The sequence below is a fragment of the Nothobranchius furzeri genome, chromosome 16, assembly GCF_043380555.1.
Source record: "Nothobranchius furzeri strain GRZ-AD chromosome 16, NfurGRZ-RIMD1, whole genome shotgun sequence".
NCBI classification, from domain to species: Eukaryota; Metazoa; Chordata; class Actinopteri; order Cyprinodontiformes; family Nothobranchiidae; genus Nothobranchius; species Nothobranchius furzeri.
In genome coordinates this window covers 40,546,248-40,571,340 of record NC_091756.1, presented here as the reverse complement: position 1 = coordinate 40,571,340, position 25,093 = coordinate 40,546,248, and the positions used below count along the sequence as shown (strand labels likewise).

The window sequence follows — 25,093 nt, the reverse complement described above, 5'->3', positions numbered from 1 at the left end:
TTCGTCAAGTGGCTCATCTGGGTCAGGTTCTAAGGCTGAACTCTGTCTTGTATGAGGTCTGCTAGGTTTCGTAACGCGTTCTGTTTCATTTTCTAATGAAGAGAGAAAACCACAAGGCAGTAAAAGATCTCTGTGGAGTGTTCTGTTGGGTCCTTCTCCGTTCTCTGGTTTTACAGTGTATACTGGCAAGTTTTCCATCTGTTTGAGAACTATATACACTGTTTGCTCCCATTTGTCTGCTAATTTATGCTTTTCTCTTAAGCGAAGATTTCGGACTAAAACACGATCTCCCACACCTAATGTGGACTCACGAATGTTTCTGTCGAACCGTTCTTTGTTCTTCCTCGCTGTTTTTTGAGAGTTTTTTATGACAATGTCATAACTCTGTTCCAGATGACTCTTCAGTTCTTTAACATACTGAGAATGAGTTATAGAGGGCTTGTTCAAATGCGGTAACCCAAAGGCAATATCTATAGGCAACCGAGGCTGCCTACCGAACATTAGCTCGTAGGGAGAGTATCCCGTCACGTCATTTTTTGTACAATTGTACGAGTGAGTAAGTGGCTTTACAAAATCGCGCCAGTGATGTTTCTCAGTGGCTATTAAAGTTCCCAACATGCTGAGTAATGTACGATTGTACCGTTCAACGGGGTTGCCACGAGGGTGATAAGGGCTCGTTCTGACTTTACGGATACCAAGTAAAGAACAAAGTTCCTTGATTGTACGTGATTCGAAATCCCGTCCCTGATCACTATGAAGACGCTCAGGAAACCCGTAGTGGACTAAAAAATGTTCCCACAGGTTCTTCGCGACGGTGGTGGCTTTCTGATCTTTGGTTGGGATGGACACTGCATACTTTGTAAAATGGTCTGTAATCACTAAGACATCTTTAGTGTTCTTACTGTCTGGTTCTATGGAGAGAAAATCCATGCAAACTAACTCCATAGGTCTGGTGGTGGTAATACTCACCATTGGAGCAGCTTTGTCAGAGAGGGCCTTCCGACGGATACATCTTTCGTAAGTTTTAACTTTGATTTCGATATCACTAGCCATTCTTGGCCAGTAAAAACGGGACCGAATGAGATCTGTCGTACGTTCAACCCCAAGATGCCCCATATCATCATGTAGGCTTTGCATGACTGTTGAACGTAATGAATCAGGCAAGACTAACTGCAATGATGTCTCTGGTCCTACTTGGCATCTCCGGTACAGTAAATCATTTTGAAACTCAAACCGTTTCCACTCTCTCAAAAGGTTAAGAACCACCGGGGGTTCTGCAATAGTATCAGTTGGCGGTTTATTGTCTGTCATAAGCAGCTGAATGACTCGGCCAATGGTTGGATCTTTCCTCTGCAAGGAGACAAGGTCAGCATGGTTATACTTGGGCACAGCAAAGAAACTGTCACTATTGTCTTCCAACTGGAATAGGTCTGGAATGGCCGCTGCAGACATGGCAAGTGACTGAACTAAACCACAAGGAGAATCAGCCTCATCCAAGACCATGTGCTTTTGGCATGTTGCCTTCACTGCTTCGGCTTGAAGTTGAAGCTCGACTTCTTTGACAGAGGATAAAAGATGAGATCGGAACTCATCTAGTCGTTGGCATTCCTCAGTGAATTTTGAGTTGTCTTCAGGTTTATCATGCAGCCTCCTAGACAGGCCATCCGCGTCAACGTTCTGTGTACCTGCACGGTATCTGATGTCAAAATTATAGGTGGACAACGCAGCTAGCCAACGATAGCTCGTTGCATCGAGTTTTGCCGTTGTTAAGAGGTAAGTTAACGGATTATTATCAGTAATGACAGTGAATGTGTTCCCATACAAATAGTCATGAAACTTATCTGTTATGGCCCACTTTAAGGCTAGAAACTCCAACTTGTGCGCAGGGTACCTAGTTTCACTAGAGCTTAAACCGCGACTTGCATAAGCGATTACCTGTGTGACACCGTTTTGCACTTGGTATAGCGCTGCACCGAGTCCGGTCGTACTAGCATCTGTGTGTACTAGATATGGGAGTTTTGCGTCAGCGTAGCCAAGAACTGGCGAAGTGGTAAGTTTTTCAATAATAGTTTGAAAGGACTTCTCACAGTCTTGGCTCCAACGATTCCCAAAGGGTTCTTTGGAGTTCAAGTACTTTGATCTACATGGTGGTGTTTTAAAGTTTTTCCGTTTGGGTGGATAACCAGCCGTGAGAGATGTTAGTGGCTTGACAATATTTGAGTAATCTTTAACGAAGCGTCGGTAATAACCGGTAAATCCTAAGAAAGATTGGAGTTCCTTCAAAGTCTGAGGCTTCGGCCATGTTTTGAGTGCTTCCACCTTATCTGGATCGGTTTTTATGCCATCTCGAGATACTATATGTCCAAGATAACGCACAGATGTCTGGAAAAAACGACACTTATCTGGTGATAGCTTGAGTCCGTATTCTCTAAGCCGTTCAAGAACGTGAGAAAGTCTGGTTTCGTGTTCTTCCAAGGAGTTGGAAAAGACGATCAAGTCGTCTAGGAAAACTAACACTTCCTTCAGATTAATGTCCTTCATACACTTTTCCATAACCCGTTGGAAAGTGCTTGGAGCATTTGTTATTCCTTGTGGCATACGGTTAAATTCATAAAACCCAAACGGGCAAACAAAAGCAGTTTTAGGTTTATCCTTTTCACACATCTCTATTTGATAGTAACCTGACTTGAGGTCCATCACAGAAAACCACTGTGATCCAGCGAGAGCAGAAAAGGACTCCTCCAAGTTAGGCAGGGCATATGCGTCGCGAATGGTTTGCAGATTAAGCTTTCTATAGTCTATACATAGACGTACCTCACCATTCTTTTTCCGAACTACCACTATTGGTGAGGCAAATGGAGACTCCGACTCTCTTATTATACCGGTTTCCAAGAGGGCTTCCAAATGTTTTCTCACGGCTTCATAATCGTGTGGATGGATCGGCCGAGATTTCTGTTTGAATGGGGTCTCGTCTTTTAAGTTGATGTGATGTCTTATCTGTTGTGTATGACCAAAATCAAGATCGTGGTGCGAAAACACATCGGAGTAAGTGTTAAGTTTGTTGGTGATCCTCCCTTTCCATTCTTCGGACAAGGGCGAAGTACCGAAGTCAAAACTGAGAGGAGGGTTTGAAGGTGAAGTCTGTTGCTGCGAACTACACGCCGCAAGTACTTTCTGATCACTTTTGTCAGGTTCTGGATATGGCATAACACGATCAGCTTTAACTAACTCAGCGATCACACAGTTAGTGGGTAATGTGATGTCATGGTTAGTTTCGTTTCTTAGTACAACAGGTACTTTGTATGGACCATGTGAAGGTAAGGAAATGAGGCAACAGTCTACAATTATACCCCCTGGTAGAGAACCATTGGTGGGTTGTTCAATGAGTGCATAAGGCTCATGCTTGTTTTGGCTGGGTTGCATAAACCCTTCTAGTAACAGTTTTTTATTTGCAGGGAGAACTTCTTGGGTTCTCCCTCGAAGCTTCACCACACCAACTCGTCCATCTTTGCTTTGTTTTTTTCTGACTGCTAAGGCTTTTAGCACGTGTTGGTACCCATAAGAGAGTGCCCTGGAATCAGGTAAGTTATTGGCAGACAATTGCTCATACAAAGGATCGAGTGTGTTTGTGCCAATGAGTAGTGGTGTATCAGAGTTTGAGCTTATATCCGGAACCACTAACGCAAGGGTAGGTAACTCAAGTCCAGACTGATCGAGCTCTTTTGGAAATGTGACACTTATCTCTATGTATCCTAAATAAGGAACTGCTTGACCGTTTGCGCCCTCGACTTCTAACAGATTACTGATGGGTTTAATTGAGAGGTCAGGTAAGTGTTCTTGGTAAAAAGAATTGGCAATGGTGGTTACCTGGGACCCTGAATCAAGTAAACAATTACATTCAACACTGTTAACTGAGACTGTAGCTGTGCATCGCCCACCCACTAATCTTTTGGGAAGTTTTGGCACTGAATGAGCATGAACTGGCTTGCAAAAAAGTCTCTCTGTCCTTTCCTTAGAGGGACTTGGTTCTACTTTAGCACCTATCTGTCCCACGATAGGAGCTTCTACCGGTTTAAAGGAGGAGACTGAGCAATTGGCTTTGACATCTCCCACTCGCGCTGCTTCTGTCTAAGAGCAAGTCTTTTAGTTGCAACTAGTGCTGGATTTGGCTCGTTGCTACAGCTAGAAGCTATGCGCCCATCTTCTCCGCACTTAAAACAGTATCCAGGCTTTGGTCTGGGCACCACTGCTGTTATCTGCTGAATCTGTTTGGGCTCATCTGGAATTTTAGTCCCCACACGGGGTTTTGACTCTTTTTGAGTTTTCTTTGCCTTTTTATCTGTGTTGTTAACCTTAAGCTGTGCAATTTGGCTCCTGAGCTCAGCGATTTGTTTGCGTAAGTCATCACAGTTATCATCTATTTCCAGTTCACAAGTGTTTTTACTCTGAGAGCATGTTGTTTGCACATTTGAATACACTCTAGTTCGTTGTGCCCCTAAGTGTTGTTTCATGCGTGCTGCTTTAGTAGCCTGTTTGTCTTCTTCAGTGCGCAGTTTGAGGAGAAGTGCTGTAAAATGAGGCGGGTTGTCTTTCTTTTGTTCGAGTTGCAGGTTTGAAATCAGCGAGCTGTCCCAACAGCCTCTGCAAAACTGCTTGAGCAGCTGCTGGTCGGCGTCACTGGAGGAAATTCCATTCCTCTGAATAACTAGGTTTAACAAGGTGTATAACCTCTGAAAGTAATCGGAAGGTTTTTCACCACTGTCCTGGTTTGTGTTTAAGAAGCGAGCAAAGAGCTCGTCGCCGTCTTCGACAGCTGCGTAAGCTGAATCGAGATGTTCAAGGTACGTTTCCGGGTCGGATTTTGGACTAAGAGCTTTAACGATGCTCGCTGCTGGGGCTGACAGACTCTCCACGATTCTTCGTACAATTTGGGACTTGGTGAGTGAAGGATCATTTATGCATAACACTACACTACTACGCCAAGTATCATAGTCAGTTTCAAAAGAAGGGTGTGGAACTCGCCCTGAGAACGGTTTTAGTCTGTATTGTGAAGTAGGCGGAGGGATAACCTCACTGCTTTTAACAATGTGTTCCACAATAACTCGCTGAACCTCAGGTGTGTTTAAAAGATTTGGTGGAATGCAAGGGTTTTGTTTTCCAGTCTCTGTAGGTGGACAATTGTCCTTTGAGTTGTTCATATAGTTAACTTCTGGTGTTAAAGGCAGGGAATATGTAACTTGGTCACTATGGAGCATTGGCTCTGGTTCAGTGACTGGTTCAGATGCATGGGTATCCCTTCCTAAAGATTCCCCAATTTTTGCCAGTTCCTCCATTAGAAGGTCTTTAAATGATTGATTGCTACGCGCAGCTATGTCCCTGAGCTCTGACAGATAGGCATCAGTGGCAGATGTGCTAGTTTCTAGACTGTACGCGCTGGCTAGGTCTTGAATATGAAAGAAAACATCTGGGTTCCTAGTACAAGGTTTGTCATAGGGTAAACATTGTTTCTTTAATTCCTTAACAGTGGCTTCATGTTGAAACTCCACAATAATCTGATCACAGTTTGGTAACTTAATGCGCCTGTTAACTGGTCCGAATCCTTCCATAAACCCAAAGACTTCGTTATCAAGGTCTGTATCAGTTAACCCACTGATTAAAACAGCATTTGAAACTTTGACCTTTTCTGTTTTCACAACTTCCATTTTAAAACACTCAAAAGTACCAATAATGCCAAAATGGCAAACCACTGTGACCTCCAGGCACTCTTATGATGTCAGTCAATGGTTAGCTAAGGTAACAACTCTACAATTCTCCTGGCTGGCTCGCCAAGTTTTATGTAACCGGATTACAGGATACAATAAGATAATTAAAAGAAAAAATAAACAAATGGGCCAATAATTAGGTTCGGGGAGAATTGGAGGTTGTTTAAGAATGACTGGAGTCACGGGTATAGCATGAAACGGTTTATATACTAAATTTTTATAATAATGGGAAATATAACACATAAAGATAACACACAAAAACAGATGAAAACAATCGACAATAGTAAAATGGTCGGTATGAGATTTGATCATATGAGTCACAAGTCAGCCGGCGTCAAGTCAAATCCCCACGCTTGGGGTGAAAGTCAGAGTCCGGTGGTGCGATTTTTTCCTACCACACCGTTGAGATTGTTCACAGAAGAGAGCAGTCTGCTCTTCAGTTACTTGAGATGTCCTGGTTCGTTCAGTGGTTAAGGCTCGCCATCTCCCTCGTCAGGAAGAAATCCAGTTCTCGTTCCAAGTGAGTGATCATAGGAGTCGGGATCAAACCCAAGGAAAAAAAAAACCCAGCCTGTAAACAACAGGACTGTTAGCGAGTTGGCATCGACCCTTCTCGTCACATCACAGCATAAAGTCTTACAGACTTAAACAAATGCTTCACTCTATTGGCATAGCCAATCATGTTTGGGTTCACAGTTCAACTAACATAACATCAATTTGATTGTCTATTAAAATAATTCTCAGTAGCTCTGGAAATATAATTACATATGACAACAATTGTTCAGCTCAATAGGCTCAGTTAGATTCTATTACTCTACACTATTCAACAAGAAATACATTCATGACAACAAGGATACATTTAGTTGTGTTTCTATACAGCATTGTGACACCTTGTATATCTGTAACACAATAAATAAATAAATAAATAAATAAATAAATAAATAAATAAATAAATAAATAAATAAATAAAATGTTCTATAACAAAATTCAACAAAATATAAATTCTGGTCCTTTGGTCCACCTTTGTAAAATAATTCCTCCCTAATCAGTTAGCTTTTATTTATTTTTATTTATCTATTTTTTTTATTATTAAATGTTTGGTTAAGGGACGCATTGCTAATTCTATGGCGTTAGCTATAACGCCCCTGAGGACCTTGTACATCTAGGCCGTACCACCATTAACTGGCGGTTTGAGCCGTTAACTCCTGGGAATCCCATATGCCCTACCGCCGTTAACTGGCGGTTTGAGCCGTTAACTCCTATATGCCCTACCACCGTTAACTGGTAGTTTGAGATGTTAACTCCTGGGATCTAACGTCTAGCAGCCCACTGCTGTCACCTCGGTTGCTGTAATTAGCTTTTTGAATTTAATAATTTACTGAATTTAATCTCATTCACTCACCAACGCGCTCCAACGGTTCCCTCCTACAGAGGATTGGTTCACTCTGTCGTCTCCACACAAATCTATAAGAATGGAATTAATTTGATAAGCTATTTAAGTTTCCTTTTTTTTTTAAGTTGCATCGTTAGCTTTTTCTCTTCTTTTTTTCTTTACTCACCGCGTTGGTTCCAAGTTCCTAGCTCTTATTAGAAGGAGTCAAGTCCGCCTCTCCCTCTATCTATGCGGCACCCAAATCAGGGTTCTTCACGGCCTCGACCGTTGTTTTTTTTTTCTCTCTCTCTCTCTCTCTAACCGCTCAGTCTTTGCTTTCCGTATATGCGTGCTGCACAGCCGTTTGTCTCTCCTCTCGCTCAGCTGCGTCGCACGGTTTTATTTCGCGGAGGCGGGACTTATTTCTCTCAGCCAATGAAATTTCAGATTCCCACCTGGACCAATAGTATACAGCTTTCCTCTTCTGTTTCTGTTAGTGATGTTCAAGATTCTTGTTTTAACCGATGTTTAATATTAAACTCGTTATTTTAGTTATTCACCCTTCCAATAATTCATTATGAAATTATCTATTAGTTAATTAGATATCTATTAATTAGTATTGTTAATTTCCTTAATTTATATTTTATATTTTATCTAAATTGAGGATGGATCATATTAGTAAGCCAATTAGTTAATACCTCATTAAGGTTCTAGCTTCTGGGTTACATCATGTATATGTATGTATATATATATATGTATGTATATATATATATGTATGTATATATATATATATGTATGTATATGTATGTATATATATGTATATGTATGTATATATATGTATATGTATGTATATATATATATGTATGTATATATATATATATGTATGTATATATATGTATGTATATATATGTATGTATATATATGTATGTATATATATGTATGTGTATATATATGTATGTGTATATATGTATGTGTATATATGTATGTGTATATATGTATGTATATATGTATGTATATATGTATATATGTATATATGTATATATGTATATATATAAATATGTATATATATATAAATATGTATATATATATATATATGTATATGTATATATATATATGTATATGTATATATATATATGTATATATATATATATATATATGTATATATATATATATATATGTATATGTATATATATATGTATATATGTATATATATATGTATATATATATATATATATGTATATATATATATATATATATATATGTATATGTATATGTATATATATATGTATATATGTATGTATATATATATATATATATATATATGTATATGTATATGTATATATATATGTATATATGTATATATATATATATATATATATATATATATATGTATATGTATATATATATATGTATGTGTATATATGTGTATATATATGTATGTGTATATATGTGTATATATATGTATGTGTATATATGTGTATATATGTATATGTGTATATATGTGTATATATGTATATGTGTATATATGTATATATATATGTATATATATGTATGTATATATGTATATATATGTATGTATGTATATATGTATATATATGTATGTATATATATATGTATATATGTATGTATATATGTATATGTATATATATATATATATATATATATATATATATATATATATATATATATATATATGTATGTATATATGTATATGTGTATATATATCTCAGACAAAGAAACCTGATTTGGTCAGCTGATAACTCGAACTCTCACTCTCTCACACACACACACACACACACACACACACACACACACACACACACACACACACACACACACACACACACACACACACACACACACACACACACACACACACACACACACACACACACACACAGAGCACTCAAAATTCATGAAACAGTGTGGCAGACAAACCAGGAAGATTGATTCCCACTAAGCCTTCACTGTCATCAGCTGAGTGCCAGCTGTCCTGGGAGGAGCTCTGAGGACATGTGGCTTCACTTTGTTGCGTGGGTGGCTAAAACACTCACAGCACCATGGCCACGCCTTCCCCTGCCTCCAAATCTACATGAGTGCATGTGGTTCATACTGAGAGACTGCTTTTCCGTGGCCATCTTACGGGCCAGACATGAAAGAATTTATGTTGTCCAAATAGTTTTAATTCAAGTGAGGGATGATGAAATTGTATTTTGGTCAAATTCTAAAGACAGATGTTGCATGTTTGGGAAATCTTGTTTTGGACACAAAGTCAAATGATGAAGTCCAATAAATTTTAGGAATCACAAAAAAATTGCAAAAGAAAAATAAAAGTTAAGCTTATAAACAGCAGCTACAATGAATGCAAACGTTTTTAAAACTGACATCGAGCTAATCCTAAAATTCAACTTACAGAAATGATTCATGTTTTCATGGGTGGAAAAGGAAGTTTTGCCTCATTATTGCATGTTTGTTTTTTATGAATGTTTGTGAGAGCGAAGCTGCTGACAGGTGTTGAATGTTTTCTCCTCAGAGAGCAGAAGGATCCATTATACCTGCGAGATAAACTGGGACAGAAACATTCCAAGGAGCAGTTTGAGGCGGCACAGAAAATGGAGCATGAGTACAGCCGCTTCTTCACAGGTTGGTTGGAATAAAACACCATCTCTCATACTGAAGCTAAATGTAATGCTAAAGTTCACAATAGTTGGTTGTGAATGAGGCCTTAAACCTAACATCAGCATTTCAGCTGATGATCAGAAAGTTCAGTTTTGGAGTAAAGTGGGTTTTCTTAGATAAAAGTTAAAGTTCTAGTATCTGGAACAGCCAACTGTCCAACTGATTAATGACTATAAAATAAGGTAACTTAAGGGAAAAGATTATGGCAGCAAACACACCCCTATCCCTTTAAGCAAGGACAAGTGGCTGCCTGACGTTCACATAAATACCACAATAATAATTATATTCAGAATCTGCTGAAATGGAGCTGTTGGCATACCGGCCTAAGTTTAAAGGATATTTCATGAAGTGTGTTTTCTGTGTAAAGGTTATAAATGGTTCAAATCCTACATGTTGTAGATGGTTTACCGAAAAGCCTCTGTTGGGTGAAATAGATCCCGTCCAGAATGTCTTGTTGCCACAATAACTTGTATTATTGATTATAGTATAAGCAGAGGCATCAGTTTAGCTGGGGACATGTCCTCACAATTCACAACAAAAAGTTTTTTAATGAAGAGTGTACACATCTGTGTTTCTTTAATAAGATCCACCCTTCAACACCAAAATGAGTTCTTCTTAACCAACTCTATAACCTGTTTCAGTCATGGTGTCGCTTGTTTGCTGTTGACTTTAGACCTACAGTGGTCCCTCATTTATTGCGGGGGTTAAATAATCCGCAAAGGTGAAATCTGCGAAGTAGACAGCTTTATTTTTTGCAATTATTGTAGATGTTTTAGGCTGTAAAATCCCTAACTACACACTTTATACACTTTTCTCAGACAGGCATTAATATTTTGACACTTTTCTCTCATTTAAACACTCTGAATGCCCTATTAAACTAAAGCATGCACAGTTCTGCTAAAGGTAACATTTGTTTCAGGCGTGTTTATTCGTTTTCTCTAAACTTTTTACCAAAGTGAGCTGCTTGAACGTGTTTATGTGCAGCCTGAGTGGTTTTCCTCACAAAAACACCGCTAGAACACTGAATGCTGATTATATTACGGCCATAGCAGCACCGCGTAAACCATATAACAACCAGGTGCACCACTCCGTACGTTCGGTTCGGGTCCAACTGTTCAACTGGTTCCTGCTAACTTGATAAAACGGCAGCCGGTTGTAGCGAGGGACTATAGTCTAATTTTCTTTGATACATGTGGGTCTATAATTCTTTTTGTCAATGATACTTTCACTTTGAATAAAAACAAACCATAATTGATGACTTTATTTTAATCGTCAACACATATGAGAGTGGCATGCTGGGAAATCTGTCCTATCCAGTCGGTAATCAGCATGCTGAATAGTAAACACTAGCTAACACTTAAGCTAATATCGAACATGAATCGTCAGTTTTACTGTTAGAGCTGCACTTACAGCACAGTTTGTTGGTCCCATTTTTTCTCTCTCGGACGACCCAATTGTGAGACTGCAACATTTTTTTTATTAGATTTTTTTTTTAATTAACCTGTGGATCACAGATCAGACGGCTTGGTTCTGGTGTATGAAACGAGTTACAGTAACTTAAACCCGACATGGGTAAGCTACCTGTAATTTTCTGAGCTAGCTTGTAGGCGTTGCTGTGGCTCAGAGGTTAGGCGCTCATCTTGTAATTGGTTTTTCTTTTATTTATTGAACAAATCTCAGATTTGAATCACCTGTTGATACACAGCGGTGCAAATTGCAAAAAAACCCATAAAATATTTATGTATAAGTAAATAAGAATAATTTTCCCCACTATTTTTCAAGCCACATACATGTTCGTGTACATCGTCCTCGCCGGTTTTAAAACAAACTGTCGCCCTTGGGTGTAAACAATTATTTAACAATGTCTGCTGTGCATTTTTGATGATTGATGAATAAAATAATGATACGAGATAAGATAATAAAAAATGTTTCCCACTTAAGCCAAATTTGACTGGCATGCTTTGATTTCCTTCCCCACCCCCACTGTGTTGCAGGCATTGTCCAAGGAGGCAGCGTCTCCAACATTTGCACTCAGATCGTGACCATTGTGGAGCAGGAGCAGAATAAAGTCCTCTGGATTCCACATGGAGCACCATGAGAATTTACTCTCACTCAGAGATATTATGAAGTATTTAGTTTTACATTAGGATGCACAGAAAATCAATATATTTGTTCACAACTCTGTTCACGCGCATTGGTGTTTCACTAACATCAGCACTGATGATGATGATGATGATGATGCATTATTCCCACTACATTAGTGATGTACCGTACTGCAGATAGGTTTGTTTACACTAGTTTTTGATACTTGAATGTTTTGTCTCTTCTCCTTCAGTAGCAGCTGTTTGAACCATTTCTGTTGCATGAATTTGTTGGACTGTTACAAATGTGCATCAACACAAACCGAAGACCATGTTCTGAAGATGGAGTGGACCACCATGTTCTCCTAAAATGTACTTAATTATATATTAATATTTCCAGCCATTTAATTTATCTAATCAAATTAAATCTATTATACATTCTTTGTTATATAGGTGTAGTTCTATATAGTAGGAAGAATAATTTACAGGTATCTTTATTTATAGAAGACAACCGCTTCCTTATTAATGTTGCAGTTTCCGTTCTGTTGTATGAAGGCACCTTTTTCATTTCAACTCAAACATGCATTAGTGACAAGTTTATTGTTTTGGGGAAATATTAAAGCTTTAACTTTAGCGCTACTTCAAGTGAGCCCTCATGGTACTGCTTATCCATATGTTTTCAAATTAATTTAAGAAGGGAATGCCTCTCAGATAAACACATTCACTTATACCTCTTGAGTGATAATTTATTACATCACACAAAACACAAGTATTTCCCAAAAAAAGTTCCTATTTCCTAAAATATTAAAACAAATGGTAATTGACACATTTTTAAGTTTTCTGAGGGTTTTTGTTTGTCCAGTGATCTGTTTGTCCAGTAGGGGGAGTTATTTACTGCAGCAGGTAAAAGATGGTCTAAACAATTTGTATTCAATTTGTTTGGAAAATTTAGGAAGGTGGTGATATTCCAAAGTATGATGGTTTTTATTTTAAAATAAGAGCTATTGGGATTAATTAGGTATGTTGGTTTTTAACCCTTTGATGCATGAATTATGAAATCTTCAACCATGAATTTTTAACAATTTTTTTTCATTCATCTTTAGGTGTGAATGAAACAAATTTCATATTTACATATTTTTGTAACATTTAATTTACAAATAATTTATTACATGTCCATCTCAGTGGACAGCATGCAATCTGAACAAGAAATATTTTGGCTTGACTTACTGAAGTCCAAATGGAGAGGCTCACATGCAATAAAGTCTTCAACAGCTGTGCTTAATAGCAAGAATAAATAACACTTTTGAGTACCTGTCCACTGTAGTGACCATTATGCATCAAAGGGTTCATCTATCCATCAATCCATTATCATCCGCTTATCCGGAGTCGGGTCGCAGGGGCATTAGCCTAAGGCGTGAGGCCCAGACTTCCCTCTCCTCAGCCACTTGGGCCAGCTCCTCCGGGGGAATCCCAAGGCGTTCCCTGGCCAGGTGAGTCTCTCCACCGTGTCCTGGGTCTACCTTTATGTCTCCTCCCGGTTGGACGTGCCCGGAAAACCTCACCAGGGAGGCGTCCAGGAGGAATCCTGACCAGATGCCCGAGCCAACTCAACTGGCTCCTCTCGATGTGGAGGAGCAGCGGGTCTACTCCCAGCCCCTCCCAAATGACCGAGCTTCTCACCCTATCTCCAAAGGAGAACCCAGCCATTCTTCGGAGAAAACTCATTCGGCTGCTTGTATCCGCAATTTCGTTCTTTCGGGCACTACCCAAAGCTCATGACCATAGGTGAGGGTAGGAACGTAGGTCGACCGGTAAATCGAGAGCTTCGCCTTCTGACTCAGGTCTCTACACCACGACAGACCGGTACAACACCCGCATCACTGCAGATGCAGCACCAATCCGCCTATCGATCTCACGCTCCAGTTTCCCCTCACTTGTGAACAAGACCCCGAGATACTTAAACTCCTCCAGTTGGGGCAGGACCTCATCCCTGACCTGGAAGGCACTCTACCCTTTTCCGAATCACTGTTGGTTTTTAAATCATACAAAAGATGAATGAAAACAAAGATGCTAGGCTGGGAAGGAAACTTTTAAGACTCAATTTAAGATAATTGAAAGCAAAAATTAAGTTGGAAATTTATTACATTTCCACGTCATAAACGTTTCTTTAAGACACTTTGAAAATGTGTTGCCACAAAGTTGGTCATAAACCATTGATGAACTGGTCCCTATAAATATCTCTACGTCTGCTGTTGATGGCTCCTCCCCCGATACCTGTAAATCTGCCATGCCATCTTCCAGCTAATGGATGTGACGGGCTACTACTGGAGAGACGCATTTACCGACGTCTTTATTCCTAAAACAGTGTTTCAGAGGAGGGGTGTGAAGATGTGCGCGAGGGGGGAACGGCGAGCTTTAATCTGAGGAGCGCATTCAACAGTGCGCAAAAGAGGAGTTGCTGAAAACAAGGTGGAGGAGTGAGTGAATCGTCGGCCGGAGAGGAGAACCAGCCTTTTTCTGCAATAATATCAGTCAGCCGCAGGAAGATGATAAAATATCGCCTTTTTTAAGGCTTGTACACAATGTGATTTTTCGCACCGATCAAACGGATTGCGCGCAACTCTTCCCGCGAACGCGCGACTGATTTCTGGATTCCTGAAGTTTTTATTTTTATTTTTTTTTTAAAAATTGTTCCCCGTGTGCCTGGTGTTGATCCAACTTTGGAACCACGGAGAGGCAGGATCAGAGGAGGGTGGATGGTCTAAACATGAGTGAGCCGTCGGGGCATCAGGGGGCGCTGGCTGGGGCTCCGAGAAGCACCTGAATCTCTGACCTGATTGTTTCTGCTGGAGGATGGCAGGTGACCACAAGTCAATAATGGCGAAAAACGGAGGAGGACCCGCCGTCAAGGACCCGTCAGACCACTTCACGTTGTTCGTCCCGTCGCACGATGTGCGCTGTGACATTGCAAACCAGAAGATGTGGTGGGCCTTTCTCGCCTCCTCCATGGTGACTTTCTTTGGGGGTCTCTTCATCATCCTGCTGTGGAGAACCCTCAAATATCTGTGGACCGTGTGCTGCCACTGTAACGCCAAAAAGAAGGTGAGGCACGATCCTCAGTGGGACTCCTGGTTTTATGAAAGGGAATCAGTGCGCGACAACAGCGTGTCGTCAGTTTGATTTATGAAACAAGCTTGTTATTAAATCAGTGCTAAGGCCCCATCATCAGTGATTACTGCATGACTCTGAATAATAATAAACTCCTCCGGGCCTGCTTCAGGAGGCACAGCACAGATTTTACCCCCAAACCAAACACTGGTAGGAGGTTTGAGCGCCTCTTTACCCTAAATGTTCCCAGAGCTACACCAGCAATGAACAACTTAAGGGTCTTAAACAACATGCTAGGGTTACTAACATTTATTGGGATTTTCACATAAAAAAGATTTGGATAAAATGACAACCTTTACCTATAATTAATCTTTATTTGTGGGATATAGTAAGTGTTGCATTTTGAAATAATAAACCACCTGCATCACACGTATGTCTGGGAGTTGGATTAATGAACAGGACGACAAACTTTAAAGCATTTGGATTAAAAAATGAACAATGAAATGGAAAATAGCTTTAATAATCTGTTTGGGTAAAAAAAGATTTTTCATGTTTTCGGTCAAAGCTACAAAAAGGCCACCTGAGGCCCTGGAGCCACAGGTTGGTTGCAGAGCTCCATGTGGAAATCAGTCTTTTCACAAAGATAACTCTTGCATGTTTTTTAATCGACTGCTTTCAGTGAATACGTCTCCCAGAAGTACAAGTTACCAGTACCTTCAAAGTAAAATTTACAGGACACACAGAGCTCTGGTGGGCATTGTTGCAGCCTTCTCTCACTACATTTGAGGATATCTGAATTTCCTTGACATTATTAATGCACCGTTTAACCCTCGAAAAGGATGACTAGCTTGCTGGATTACACACACACACACACACACACACACACACAAACACACACACACACACACACACACACACACACACACACACACACACACACACACACACACACACACACACACACAAAATATACTTTTTTTAAAACATTTTCACCAATGGACAATTGTGTTCATGTTTAGTATGGAGTTCAGTTTTTATATTTTATTTTTTTATGATTGTTATTTGCAACTGTGCAGCACTTTGATTCAAAGTACGTTATGAATACATATTATTATTATTATTATTATTATTATTATTATTATTATTATTATTAGTAGTAGTAGTAGTAGTAGTAGTAGTAGTTGTTGTAGTCCTAAAACTAGTTTGTGAACGAGGCGGCTAGAACACGCCCAATCCTATCTCAGATATTGAGTATCAGGACAATGATGATGCATATAGATGGGCTGTGCCTGCTTCAGCCTGCTGTTTTAATGGATAGTCCACTGCAGCAGTTTCTGGGTTGTTGTTTTTGTACAGATTCTTATTTGGGAATATTTCTTAGCCTCTTCACTGCTGGAGCTGTTAGTGCTGCAGCCAAAAGGAAAGCAGTGTTTCTGATGTTTTGACATTATTTCCCCCTCTTCATCATGCGGGTTTAGGAAGTGATGAATTAGCCGATGCAGGTGCCAGAGGAGGATCATTTAGTTTGTGTGTTTCTGCACCAGTTTCCAGGGTGGTGCTGACCTTTTACAGGAGCACACCCATCTCCTCTCTGCGCTTTGGCTGAAGCTGCTCACAATTAATTTATTGTGTGATTATAGTCCTGTTGTGCATCATTACATAATCACTTCAGTACGTAGATTATTAATGTGAAAGCAGCAAGTCTTCTCTTTTGAGCTACAGGATTTGATGTTATAAACTTAAACTATAAAATGTTGTTTTGCTTGCTGTGATTACTCCTCAGCATCCACTGAACAGGAATATTAACATGAAGAAAAGGCAGGATGCATTTATTTTTACCAGTGCGTAAAAGAGAGCAGTCAGATTGTGTTTTACTACTTCGACTTTAGCCAAACAGAGTTGATGAGCTCCTTCGGCCTGTAGCGTTACTCGGTGGGAGTCGGCTGTCGGTGGTCACCCACTCACATCCAGTCCCTTTTCATGCCTCTGCTCTTCATTTTGTCCTGTCTTCTTCTCACCCTCTATTCACAGATCAGTCTTCCTCCAAAGAGTCAGAAATGCGGTGTCAGGTGCTTACAGTATGTGCCATATGAATAAGTGTTTTAGTTGCTAAGCAACTAGCAAGCAAAGGGTTTCACTATAAGAGGAAGTGTGTGTGTGTGTGTGTGTGTGTGTGTGTGTGTGTGTGTGTGTGTGTGTGTGTGTGTGTGTGTGTGTGTGTGTGTGTGTGTGTGTGTGTGTGTGTGTTGTGCAGTTGTCTGTGCTGTAAAATGTGGCAGGTTGTGTCGGAGGACCCCCCTCCCCATTTGTGCCCCAACCGTTGGACTTTTAGTGGATTGTTCATAGTTGATAATTCGTTTCCTCCCTTTTCTGGACCTCAGATAAGGTTTTCCTGCTCTGTGAGGCATTTGCTGCTCATTGTGTCCTGGTCTCTTCTCTCCACGTGTCTCTGAGATGAGCGCTCGGTCTCCGTGTCCCCAGTCTAATGGCAATCAATAAAACTCATTATTTGTGAGGTTCTGATAAATCACTGCTATTATGGAACAAGGGGGAAGAAAGAAACTGTGTCCACTGTAAATGGCAGAGTCGGAGGCGAGGCTTCCTGGCCACAATGCAAGTTTCTCTGAAGGAATGACCTCTTTTCTACAGCTTTTCTGATGAAAATTTGAATGAATCAAAGATTAATTAGCAGGATTGTCAACCTTTTTCTCATTATGTTCCACATTTTTACTGCTACTCTGTTAACATGTTGGGCTGTATAAAGTAACAGAAACCTATAACATAAAAGATTTAAAAAAAGCAATAATGATTTTTGCATTGGTAGCTTTTATCATTAATGTTTGAGTACACGTGTTCCTTATTCTGTTTTAATGTAAGGATTGGTGGAGTTTTCACATTAAACATTGTTCTTCTCCACAATTTTTAATCTGCATAAGTGAACAGTCATGTAAAACCATGTCTGACATAATCACCTTTTGCTAGTGAGTGAGTATGATATCATGCTTGAGGGAGTTGTGGTGCTTTTATGTACTGCCTGAAATATTGTAGTTATGAGTTAAGTGCTTGTGATCAAACAGCAGCGGCCAGGATTCAGTAAGATAAAATGACTCAAGCACTTTACTGTTTTCCGTGTTGCACACTCAGACGTGTACAAATGTATACTAGCAGCTCAAACTGGGTGAGTCTCAAACATTATCACCTGTTGCTAAGAGGTGCTAGAGGGCGATACTATTTTTGTGATTTCTTGCAAACACATTTCTTCATTTCTGCAGGATTTAAAAAACTTACTAGCATACATCTTACCTTGCGTTCCTGAACTATACAGAACATTAGCAGTAACTTGGAGGATGAGTCACATTAAAGCAACTTAATATAACATCTGGACCTTCCACCGATTTTACATAATTCAAGGCTGCTCAGCTTGTCTCTACACACCCTAACGAGTTGTCAGATATTCCTCATAATGTTGATTTAATTGGCTGTGTAATTAGTTGGGCAAGAATTAGCGACTTATATAGCATAATATAAACGACACGCTGCAGCTCGGCTGTCGCGGCTCCATCTGGGATCCAACCGGTCTGTGATTACCGCAAATGTTGAACATTTCTTCTCCTGCTGCTTATTGTCATAAAAGATGTGCTTGGTGGGGCTGAAAGGTGCCGTGGAAACGTTTTTTTCTCTACATATTTCATAGTCACTTACAGAAACAAATGTTTCTGATTGCTAGCTTGCAACAAGTATTCAAATTTAAAATGAATTTCTTCGAGTCAGCATTCATCAACCATTCTGATTTGTTTTTCCAGGTGATATGTTATTTGGAACAACGTACTTCACACATAATCCAGATGAACACGTCAGGTAAAAAGATATTTCAGGGAGATTTACCATCCACCGAGACAGCCTTTGTTCATTAGTAATCTGATTTATATTAATAGGTGTTTAAATAATTGATGCATTTTTCTGAAAAGTTGTCAGCAGCTGCGTGTAAAATCCAAGTTTAATGTGCTCGCCCTTTGAGAAACGGTGGTGGGAATAGGCTCACAGCGCTGATCGATGACCTCTGGTGTCAGGAGGACTTGATTTAGGTGAGACTGTGAAGGCTAAATTTGGAGTCGCAGACGACTGATCAAATGAGACCCGATGCTTGTAATGACTGCATGGACTTTTTCTTCTGCCTGCTGCCATTAAATCTCATCATTTTCTTTTATTTATGAGAAAAATCTTCAGCAGGAAACGAGAAGCTGAGCATTTTTATGTGACACAAGTTTACGTTTAATTATAACTGTTTAAACGTCAAAAGAAGCACTCCAGTGTTGTTCTTCCCGCGTGACCTTAGGATGAAATCACATCCTTTTAAAGAATAATTGGACAGCATCACAAGTCACAAATTGTTAATCTTTAAACCCTGCTTTCAGTGGCGTGAGCAGAAGAGTGTCGTGTTTTCTGTTTACATTTTTAAACTTGGTCATTAAAGTGCTGAGGGATAACGGCGTGATGCCAATTAGGCCTACTTATGGGCCACCACCTCCCTCTGTGTCAGAACCCAAGCCCCCAGACTGGCCTCTCCCAGCTAACCGGCCTCCATCTTGGACCACATTTCCCAGCATGCTCCTCGCGGGAACTCCCGGCATTCTCCCAGTCACACCCAAGCCTATATATGGAAGACGCCGCACCGGCTCTTCACTCAGTCATTGTTTCATTGAAACCCCTGATCAGAGTTCTCTACCGAATAATCCTGATATCAAACATCTTTACCAAGCTCAACTCCCGTACCCAGTCGACCATCGTGACAGGATGACTGAGTCCGTAGATCCAGCGGAGTTCGAGCGCATGAAAAGAAAGATGGAGCAAATGGAAAATGAACTCATTCAGCTCCACGCCCTGATCGATCGGCTCCACACCAAACAAAACTCCCAGACCGATCTCATCCTACAATTATCCACAGCCCTCCATGCTCTCCAGCAGCAAGCCCTCGCTCCACCAACAGAGGGGCCGCACTTTAGTCTCCCAGAGAGGTGGAACGGAGAGACGGGGAGCCCAGACGGTCTGCTCGCCACCCTCAACATGCAGTTTGAGTGCCAGCCAGGGCGCTCCCCCACTGCGCGCTCTCGGGTGGCGCATCTCACCTCCCTGCTCTCCGGACGCGCGGCTGAGTGGGCCGCTGCGCTTTATAATTCCAAATCACCGGCTTGCAATGACTATGCTGCTTTTGTGTCCGCCCTCAGAAAGACTTTTGTTCCACCCAGCAGCGAAGTGGGAGCAGAAACACAACTCCTAAAGCTCCGCCAGCGGGAGCGCACGGTGTGCGCTTATGCGTCGGAGTTCCGCACCATCTCCGCCAAGCTGCGGTGGGATGACTCTGCCCTCCGAGCCGTCTTCTTGGAGGGACTGGCGACCTACATTCGTGATGAGATGGCGGGAAAGGAACTGCCCCAGACTCTGGATGAAGTGGTCGATTTGGCGCTGCGCATGGATCAGCGGGTTCTGGTTCGGCCCAAGCCCTTCACTCGCCCATCCAGGGCACCTGGACCTCTTCCTCGTTCCCCCACGCCTGCTCCCGGACCCGCTTCTACTGATGAGCCCATGCAATTAGGCCACCTTCCTCCAGAGGAGAGACAGCGACGGTGGCGCGAGGGTCTCTGTGCCTAGTGTGGCTCCTCCCACCACAGACGCCTGAACTGTCCATTACGTTTGGGAAACGAAGGAACCCACTGAGTATCGGGGTCGCTCAGCCTGGGTCACCTTCAGCCCCCACCTCTTCAAATCGACTCCTTCTTCATGTTACCCTCCTTCATGGTGAGACCTCACTTCAGATGCACGCGCTGTTGGACTCAGGGGCCGCTGACAATTTTATGGACATGGATCTGGCTAAGCGCCTACGGATCCCCATGACCCCCTTGGAGAGAGTTGTGCCTGTGACCTCGGTGGACGGTAGGCCCCTCCAACCCTATCCGATCCAAAACCGAACCCAGCCACTCCAGATGATTGTCCAAGGCCACCGAGAGACCCTCCAGTTCCTGATCATATGTGCTCCCTCCTCTCCTCTAATCCTGGGATTTCCCTGGCTCCGTCTCCACGACCCCCGGATTTCCTGGTCCCAGGGCCGCATTTTGGAATGGGGGACCCAGTGCCAGGCCCACCTCTCTCCTCCTACATCCATGCCAGACCGCCCGGACGGTGACACTGGCCAAACACCGCCCAATCTGCCACTGCCCTACCGGGACCTGGCTGCGGTGTTCGACAAGCGGCGCGCCACCACACTGCCGCCTCACCGCCCGTACGACATGGAAATCAAGCTGCAACCAGGAACCAGTCCACCCCGGGGGCGCCTTTTTTCTCTCTCTCCCGCCGAGTCCAGAGCCATGGAGGAATATATTGACCAGGCCCTCCAGCAGGGTTTCATTCGACCTTCCTCCTCCCCGGGTGCCGCAGGCTTCTTCTTTGTCAGGAAAAAGGAGGGTGATCTCTGCCCCTGTATCGATTACCGAGGTCTGAACAAAATCACAGTCAAAGACCGTCATCCTCTGCCGCTCCTCACATCTGTCCTGGACGCCATCTCCCAGGCGCGGATCTTCACCAAGCTGGACCTCCGGAGCGCCTACAATCTGGTCCGTATTAAAGCTGGAGATGAGTGGAAGACCGCTTTCATCACACCCACCGGTCACTGGGAGTACCAGGTAATGCCCTTCGGGCTGTGCAATAGCCCCGCCGTTTTTCAACGCCTCACAAACGATGTCCTCCGCGACATGTTGGGACGGTGGGTGTTTGCCTACCTGGATGACATCCTGATCTACTCCAAGTCCGAGGCCGAACACCTCCACCAAGTTTGCGCTGTTCTAACCCGGCTCCTGTACAATAACCTGTTCTGTAAGCCCGAGAAGTGCTCCTTCCACCAGCGGTCCGTATCATTCCTGGGCTACATGATTTCGGATAAAGGACTAACCATGGACCCTCAGAAAGTCCAGGCGGTGAGAGACTGGCCCCTCCCGACAAGCCTGAAACAACTGCAGAGTTTTCTGGGTTTCTGCAACTTTTACCGCCGTTTTATTAAGGACTTTAGCACCATTGTGGCGCCTCTCACTTCTCTCACCCGACCAAGCCCTCCCAGCCAACCGTTCCGGCTGACTCCAGACGCCGTTCGGGCCTTCCAACACCTAGTCGCCCGTTTCACGTCGGCTCCTATCCTCTGCCATCCGGATCATGCAGTCCCCTTTGTGGTCGAGGTCGACGCCTCGGATGTTGGCGCCGGTGCCATCTTGTCCCAAGCCGGGCCCGACGACAGGCTTCATCCCTGCGCCTACTTCTCCAGGAAGTTTTCCACCACCCAGCAGAAGTATGGCGTAGGGGATCGCGAGCTGCTGGCCATAAAGTGGGCATTGGAGGAATGGAGGCATTGGCTTCTGGGCACCACACAGCCGTTCACCATCTGGACGGACCACCAGAACCTGACTCACATCAGATCAGCCAAGGAGCTCAATCCTCGCCAGGCCCGCTGGGCCCTCTTCTTTGAGCGCTATGAATTCCATCTCGCCTACCGCCCAGGGACAAAGAATCAGAAGGCGGACGCCCTTTCCCGCCAGTTCACACATCCAACGCCCACGTCCGAGCCGGCACCTATCCTCCCCGAGCACCGTTTCTTGGCCCACCTGAGGTGGCCACTGGAGGAGGCTATCCAAAACGCCCTCCGAGACGATCCCGCACCTCCAGAGACCCCCGCGGGTCGGCTTTACGTCCCCACGGCCTGTCGCAGCGAGGCATTGTCCTGGGCCCACTCATCACGCCTGTCTGGCCACGCGGGCTTCTCACGGACTCTTAGGTTCCTCAAACAAGCTCTCTGGTGGCCACGTATGGAGAGAGATGTAAAGGACTATACAAGTGCCTGTGACGTCTGCGCCCACTCCAAGACATCCAACCAGGCCTCGGTTGGTACCCTCAGACCTCTTCCGGTACCCAGCCGCCCCTGGTCCCATGTGGGGTTGGACTTCGTCACAGGGCTCCCACCAGTCAACGACCTTAATACCATCATGACGGTCACTGACCGGTTTTCTAAGGCTGTTCACTTCATCGCCCTTCCGGGCCTCCCCTCGGCTCGACGCACAGCTGAGTTGTTCCTGGAGAATGTGGTGCGTCTCCATGGATTTCCTGTCGACGTGGTCTTGGACCGTGGTCCCCAGTTCACGGCCCGGTTCTGGAGGGCTTTTTGTCATCTGTTGGGAGCATCAGTCAGCCTATCTTCGGGCTATCACCCGCAGACCAACGGCCAAACGGAGCAGGCAAACCAACAACTGGGTCGGTACCTCCGCTGCTTTGTCTCAGCCCAACCCTCGCAGTGGCCTAAGTACCTCCTCTGGGCTGAGTTATCCCACAATCTCCACACCTCCTCGGCCACTCTGATGTCCCCGTTCGAAGTCTGCTATGGCTACCAGCCCCCGGTCTTTGCCCACCAGGAACCCGAAGTTGCGGTGCCAGCCGCTCAATCCCTGGTGAGGCGCTGCAGGAACGCCTGGATAAAGGCGCGGGCCTCCATAACCCGAGCTAACGCCCGTTACTCTCACCAACACCTCCGCCGACACCGTCCTGGTCCCTGATATGCTCCAGGGGATAAGGTCTGGGTGTCCACGGCAGACCTCCGTGTCCGTGCCGGGTCCAGGAAGCTCGCTCCCCGGTTCCTTGGGCCTTACCCCGTGCAAAGGGTCATCAACCCGGTCACGTACCGGCTGCGGCTGCCTGCGAGTCTCCGCATCCATCCCACCTTCCATATCTCCCTGCTCAAGCCCTACGTGGAATCCTCCCTCCTTCCGCCTCCGGCTCCGGCACCTCCGCCTGCCCGCTTCCTCGACGGTGAGCCCATCTACACCGTCCGGCGCATCCTGGACGCTCGCCGCAGGGGACGGGGCTGGCAGTATCTGGTCGATTGGGCGGACTACGGCCCTGAGGAACGCTCCTGGGAGCCGGCCCGCTCCATCTTGGACCCTGCCCTTGTCTCTGACTTCTGGGACGGCCGAGGTCGCCCTGGGACTTCTGGAGCCGTCCCTGGACCGGGGGGTCCTGTCAGAACCCAAGCCCCCAGACCGGCCTCTCCCAGCTAACTGGCCTCCATCTTGGTCCACATTTCCCAGCATGCTCCTCGCGGGAACTCCCGGCATTCTCCCAGTCACACCCAAGCCTATATATGGAAGACGCCGCACCGGCTCTTCACTCAGTCATCGTTTCATTGAAACCCCTGATCAGAGTTCTCTACCGAATAATCCTGATATCAAACATCTTTACCAAGCTCAACTCCCGTACCCAGTCAACCATCGTGACACTCTGAAGGGCCCGATTCTTTATTCACTGCAACAAAAAAAGTGCAGGGAAATCAGTTGGGTCATGCCTTCATTCAGACATTTCAACAAGCTTTTGCTGATTAAATGTTGCTAAACAGACATCATTTCCCATGATGTTTTTCAACTTTAAGCATTATAAATTAAAGGAGTTTGATGAGAACACCTTAAGTGTTTAGAATTACCATCTACACAAAAAGCTATTTTAAACACTAAGTAACTGATCGTCCTAATAACAGAGGATCACCTTTATATTAAAACTGAAACAGTAGATTAACGATGTGGGTGCACTATTCCTGACATGTAGTTCGATAGCATCTTTGAAGTGCGTGTTTAATTTCCTCATCTGTGAAACTCAAACATCCATGTAACATAACCTGAGGTGTTATTTTCCATGTCAAATCAGCAGACCGTCATGTATGAAATCAGTTAGATGTCCTTTTATGTGAATATGGAGGCGCTGACGCACTGTTTGGTTGGAAACGGGCTTTTTGGTGTGCATCACATCAGAATCTAACATTTTACTACCCTTATTAACTGTCATGATGAATTTTCATACATTTTGTGCAGTAATATTTTATAAAAATTGCTTATTGGTAAATGCAAAAGGCTGAAGATTGTGTGTGTGTGTGTGTGTGTGTGTGTGTGTGTGTGTGTGTGTGTGTGTGTGTGTGTGTGTGTGTGTGTGAGTGAGAGAGAGAGAGTGTGTCTGCAAAATATCTCATGAACCACTGACAAATTTGTTATGAATCAAGAACAAAGTAAGGA

At 43.3% G+C, this 25,093-nt stretch overlaps 2 protein-coding genes across 19 annotated transcripts in view; both read left to right on the top strand.

The window, feature by feature from the left end:
* The window catches only part of LOC107387846 (disks large homolog 5), a 95,210-nt gene extending 82,486 nt beyond the window's left edge, over window positions 1-12,724 (top strand). For all 3 annotated transcript variants that reach the window (XM_054749219.2, XM_070545657.1, XM_070545656.1), the window contains 2 exons: window positions 9,668-9,777; window positions 11,808-12,724. In XM_054749219.2, the coding sequence (XP_054605194.2) occupies window positions 9,668-9,777; window positions 11,808-11,911 (214 nt within the window). In that variant the 3' untranslated portion in view covers window positions 11,912-12,724. The remainder of the gene's footprint in view (window positions 1-9,667; window positions 9,778-11,807) is intronic.
* A 1,842-nt stretch (window positions 12,725-14,566) lies between these two features.
* The window catches only part of LOC107387848 (calcium-activated potassium channel subunit alpha-1), a 113,408-nt gene continuing 102,881 nt past the window's right edge, over window positions 14,567-25,093 (top strand). For all 16 annotated transcript variants that reach the window (XM_054749225.2, XM_070545659.1, XM_054749224.2 and 13 more), the window contains exon 1: window positions 14,567-14,996. In XM_054749225.2, coding sequence (XP_054605200.1) covers window positions 14,748-14,996 — 249 coding nt within the window. In that variant the 5' untranslated portion in view covers window positions 14,567-14,747. The remainder of the gene's footprint in view (window positions 14,997-25,093) is intronic.